General features: G+C 43.7%; 1 protein-coding gene across 4 annotated transcripts in view; it reads right to left on the reverse strand.

The window, feature by feature from the left end:
- Positions 1-245: 245 nt before the first annotated feature.
- The window catches only part of tppp3 (tubulin polymerization-promoting protein family member 3), a 20,081-nt gene continuing 15,286 nt past the window's right edge, over positions 246-5,040 (reverse strand). For 3 of the 4 annotated variants that reach the window (XM_034526022.1, XM_034526004.1, XM_034526014.1), the window contains 3 exons: positions 3,890-4,090; positions 3,016-3,169; positions 246-1,383 (listed from right to left, as the gene is read on the reverse strand). In XM_034526022.1, the coding sequence (XP_034381913.1) occupies positions 1,189-1,383; positions 3,016-3,169; positions 3,890-4,077 (537 nt within the window). In that variant the 5' untranslated portion in view covers positions 4,078-4,090 and the 3' untranslated portion in view covers positions 246-1,188. Of the gene's footprint in view, positions 1,384-3,015; positions 3,170-3,889; positions 4,091-4,877; positions 4,918-5,040 lie in introns of those variants that run through there. The other variant, XM_034526032.1, reaches the window with a different exon arrangement.

A 5,040-nucleotide genomic window follows, 5' to 3' on the forward strand; every position in this document is an offset into this window, starting at 1 on the left:
ATAGGATTTATAGGAACGATTTCAAGAAAATGTTCAGGAACGTTTATAGGAACGATTTCAGGATAAAATTTCTTTAAATATTCCCCAAAAAGTTCCTGAACATGTTCTTAAAATCGTTCCTATAAACGTTCCTGAAATCGTTCCTGAAATCGTTCCTGAAATCGTTCCTGATCATGTTCCTGAAATGGTTCCTGAACATGTTCCTGTGTGAAAACAGTGAAAACAAACTGCACGAGAGCACAAGAAAACATTTGTTTGTCCTTTATTGAATAAAGTGACTTCCACTGAAGCCACAGTCCAGTTTCTAATCCAGACGTTTAAAATCATTACAGAAGAACGAGGAGGCAGCAGAACGTTAAAAAACTAAACACAAAGCAACAATATGCAGGTTGAAGAAACATCAAGAACAGTAAGACGAGAACAGAGGAAAGACATCACAAGCTTCAGCTCCATTCAGATCGGATCGAGGGTGTATTGATATATAATATGAATATTATAGATAGATGTAACATTGATAACTATGTGCCACATTTAGGAGGATCTGATGGGTGTATTGATATATAATATTCATATTATGAATAATATGAATATATGTAACATCAATAACTATGTTCTTTAGTGTAGAATCACCTGAAAATAAGAACGGTTGTGTTTTAGGAGTTTCAGTTGGCCGTAATCTGAAAGGATGGTGGATATGTTTCTTATCTGTTTCACCATCTCAAGGTTATAGTTATTCTACCGTTCTGTTTTCATTGTTGTTTGTTTTGTATTCTTATATATTTTGGACTTTGGTTGTTGTTTTTAAAGTAAAGTTTGTCTCGAGGACGGCGGTTCACTGACTTTACACCAATAGGTCTCTGGGTTAGCATGTTAGCATGTTAGCACCATCAGGTTCCTCCATTTTCACACAAATGTCCGATTTCACACCGAGCTGATGAAGCGAGCTGAGACCACTATGGACCGGATCCGGTCTAAACGGAGCTGAAGGGCTCGTGAACTACTGGTGCGTCACGGTCTTGGTGTGATCCTCCAGACTGCCGGTCCAACGGGTTTAAAGAGTCTGCGAGTTCTGATCTGAGAGTCTGAACATGAAGCTCTATCCAGTTCACACACACACACACACACACAGAGGGGTCAAAGTTCAGGGTGTGGTACAGCCTAAGTGCTGCAGAGAAGCGGTACTTCCTGTTATTTCTCGGCCTTCTTCTTGTCGTCGTAGGTGCCGGCGTTCTTGTAAGCTCCTACGTAGCCCGTCTTGTCCACGATTTCCTCCCGGCCCTCGCGACCTTTGCCCTTACCGCTCTCGTCGAAGCGCTCCTTGTGGGACCCGGTGTATCGGGACGCGTCGGTCAGGCGGTCCACCGCCTTCGCCTTCGCCACTTTCTGATGGAAACATGGAGGAGACAAATGAGACCAAAGTCAAAGTTGCATTTGCCCTCCGACAGGTGAGAACCTCTAAGCATGAAGTTATTGATCCTTCTGGACTTATTCTTTTACGTATCTGAGTAAACCAGCGCAGCTGTGACTGGTGACTTCACAGAGACGCTCTTCCTCTTCACGCATCTTTACAAAGAAGAGGAGTGAAAGCTTGTATCATTTTAAACGTCTTTCAGTCAGATCAGGGTTTTGTGGGTCTCCTCTGTCTGAAGAGAAGAACCGACTCGTTCTCTGAGGTCTTCATTATAACCCTGAACCCGTCGGATGAGGGTCCAAACATTCAGGATCAGAGTGAGAGGCGTGTCTGAGGAGCAGCTCTGGACTTGTTTCCTGCAGCTGAATGATGAGATCTGAAGAGCCAGAGGTGATGAACATCCCTCATCCTGTCTGATCATGTCTGGATGAAGGTCTTTGAGCAGCAGACTGTTCTCGGTCTTCATCCGCGTTTAAAGGGCAACACACACACTTTAACAGCGTCAGCACGGCTGATCTGTTTTTATGCAGATGACACATGGTTTTTAGGAACCCGGTCTCCTCCCCAACACTCAGGGGGTACCTGGTTTTCTGTAGTAAAACAATGTTTTACTTTTTGTAATAGATTTTTTCAAATCAAACTAGAAAAGTAAACTAAGTGTTGTGCAGCGGTGTCTCCGCCTCCCTTACAGTAAAACAGCACGTATTGATGTGGTATCGAACCTAACTTTAGTGCATCATAAAAGTTCAGCTATGGAATTAATCTGGTGAAGGGAGAACAAACCTTTCAGTCAGTTGTTGAACTTACTGGCCTTCAAGAGGAGTGAGGAGCCAGCAGTCAGTGTAATATAATATATAATATAGTATGTTTAGCCAGACAGACAGACAGATAGAGAGACAGACAGACAGACGGACAGAGAGACAGACAGGCAGACAGAGAGAGAGACAGACAGGCAGACAGACAGAGAGAGAGACAGACAGGCAGACAGAGAGACAGACAGACAGGCAGACAGACAGACAGGCAGGCAGACAGAGAGAGAGACAGACAGAGAGACAGACAGAGAGGCGGACAGAGAGAGAGACAGACAGAGAGACAGACAGAGAGACAGACAGACAGACGATCTCACCAAAGGAAAAGCTAGTGGAGATAAGAAGATATTCTACCATGAAGTAACAGCAATAGACTGCAGCTGTTTGTAACTCCTGGACAGACGAAGAGACAACGAAAGATTCCTTGGTTTTTTTTGTGAGGCCATATCTACAATATTTAATAACTACCCAGGTAGAATTTGTTTGATTACTTTCTTCCCCACAGATCCATCCTGGAACATCTGTTCAGCGTATGAATGATGTACCATCGGTCTGAACCTAGTGTGAAGTTCACTTGTATGCAGATGATACTGTCATTTATATCCATGTTTGAAGAACCAAACCCATCAAAACAGCTGTGAACCTGAGCTCCAGCAGCATCAGGATGCTGATCCAAAGATTACTGCTGTTCAAAGTCCAGAGCGTTATCATTTTAAAGAGGGTTCTGGTTTCATGTTGTACATTTCAACACAAGGTAAAGAAGCTACATTTTCAGATACAAACTTCTTGTCTCACCGTCACTCCAACGTTGGTGGGCTCTCTGCCTTCCACCAGTTTGTAGATGGACTCCAGTGCCTCCTCTTTACTTTGACCTTTGAACCTCTTTGGGGCCAACTCCTCTAAAGCTCTCTGGAACTCCTCGTAGGTGATGACCCGAGACGTCTTCTGTCTTTGACACGGAAGCACAAAAACAAAACTGGAGTTACCATGAAACAGAGCTGCAGCCCAAGATCCCTGACCTCTGACCTCTGCCTTGGTGACAGGTAAGATCTCCCTATTGAGGCGTTGAGAGGAACAGACTGTCCAGACTGGACAAACAAGGTTTTTTATTTGATTGAATTAAATCAAATATTTTGGTCCAGCTTTCAAATGGATGTGACCAAGAACACACTAAAGGACTTAATTTCAGTGCAACATAAAAAGGAAATTATATGTTAACCGCACACAATATGACTCAAGTCTGTGAGCTGTCTGTGACTGTCTGTGACTACATGTCTGTGAGCTTATAGTTGGGCTCATAAGCACAGAGTTTCTGTATGCAAATCCAGGTAAACGAGAACCTCATTGGGGGAGCACAGCTGAGAACACTTCGGCTGTGGAAGAACCCATTTAAAGGTGTTCATGAATCAAGCGATCTTTTCTGACGTTGTCCTCTGAAGTCCGTAAGAAAACATTTCACAAGACTCTTTAGAAAATGTCCGAGAATGAGGAACAATGTGTTTCTGAATTTATTTATATTTTATTTTGGAGAGCGACGGGTTGGCGACCACTGATATACACCATGTGTTTGCTCAAGAAGCCCAAACGTTCGGGAACCTCTGACAGGGTATGTGCTGGTGTGCTGGTTGGTGGCAATGCGGTCGGTTCTGGATGTCAACTAAAGACTCACTTGACTTTGGAGAAGACGATGTCCACATCCGTGGCGGTGACGTTCTTGCCATCGATGATCCTGCAGTCCTTGCACAGTTTGGCCCAGTTCTTCCCGTTCAGCTCCCTCCCCGTGGCCTTTGTGTCTCCGTGGATGGCAAACTTCTTAAAAGACGCCAGGAGCTGCTCCATGTCTGCGCTCTCCGCCATGATGGCAAAATATCTGCAGAGGAAGACAAATGAACACAGCTGATGATTCAATTTCAATTAAATTCAGTTTATCTTATATAGCCCAAAATCACAAGCAGCTAATACAGGAGTCATGTGATCTCTTTTCTTAGTTTTTGTGAGTACACGAGCTGCAGCATTCTGGATCAACTGGAGGGATTTAAGAGACTTATTAGAGCAGCCTGATAATAAGGAGTTGCAGTAATCTAGTCTGGAAGTAACAAACGCGTGAACCAGCTTTTCTGCATCTTTTTGAGACAAGATGTGCCTGATTTTTGAAATGTTACGTAGATGATAAAATGCAATCCTTGAGATTTGCTTAACGTGGAGTTAAAGGACAAGTCTGGGTCAAAGATAACTAGAGATTCTTTACAGTGGTCTTGGATGCCAGGGAAATGCCATCTACAGAAACCACATCACCAGATCATTGATCTCTGAGGTGTTCAGGGCCAGTAAAATAACTTCAGTTTTGTCTGAGTTTAACATCAGGAAGTTGCAGGTCATCCATGTTTTTATGTCTTTAAGACATTCTTGAATTTTAGCGAGCTGGTTGGTCTCCTCTGGTTTGATCCATAGATATAATTGAGTATCGTCTGCATAACAATGAAAGTTTATGGAGTGTTTCCTGATAATATTGCCCAAAGGAAGCATATATAAGGTAAATAAAATTGGTCCAAGCACAGAACCTTGTGGAACTCCGTGATTAACGTTGGTGGTCATTGAGGCTTCATCGTTTACAAATACAAACTGAGATCGATCTGATAAATAGGATTTAAACCAACTTAGTGCGGTACCGCTTGTAGATACGAGCGGCCGAAATGAGCTTCCTCCGTAGGGTGGCCGGGCTCAGCCTTAGAGATAGGGTAAGGAGCTCGGACATCAGGGGGGAGCTTGGAGTCGAGTCGCTGCTCCTTCGTGTCCAAAGGAGTCAGCTGAGGTGGTTCA

This window comes from Cyclopterus lumpus, chromosome 3 (genome assembly GCF_009769545.1).
Source record: "Cyclopterus lumpus isolate fCycLum1 chromosome 3, fCycLum1.pri, whole genome shotgun sequence".
Classification (NCBI taxonomy): Eukaryota; Metazoa; Chordata; class Actinopteri; order Perciformes; family Cyclopteridae; genus Cyclopterus; species Cyclopterus lumpus.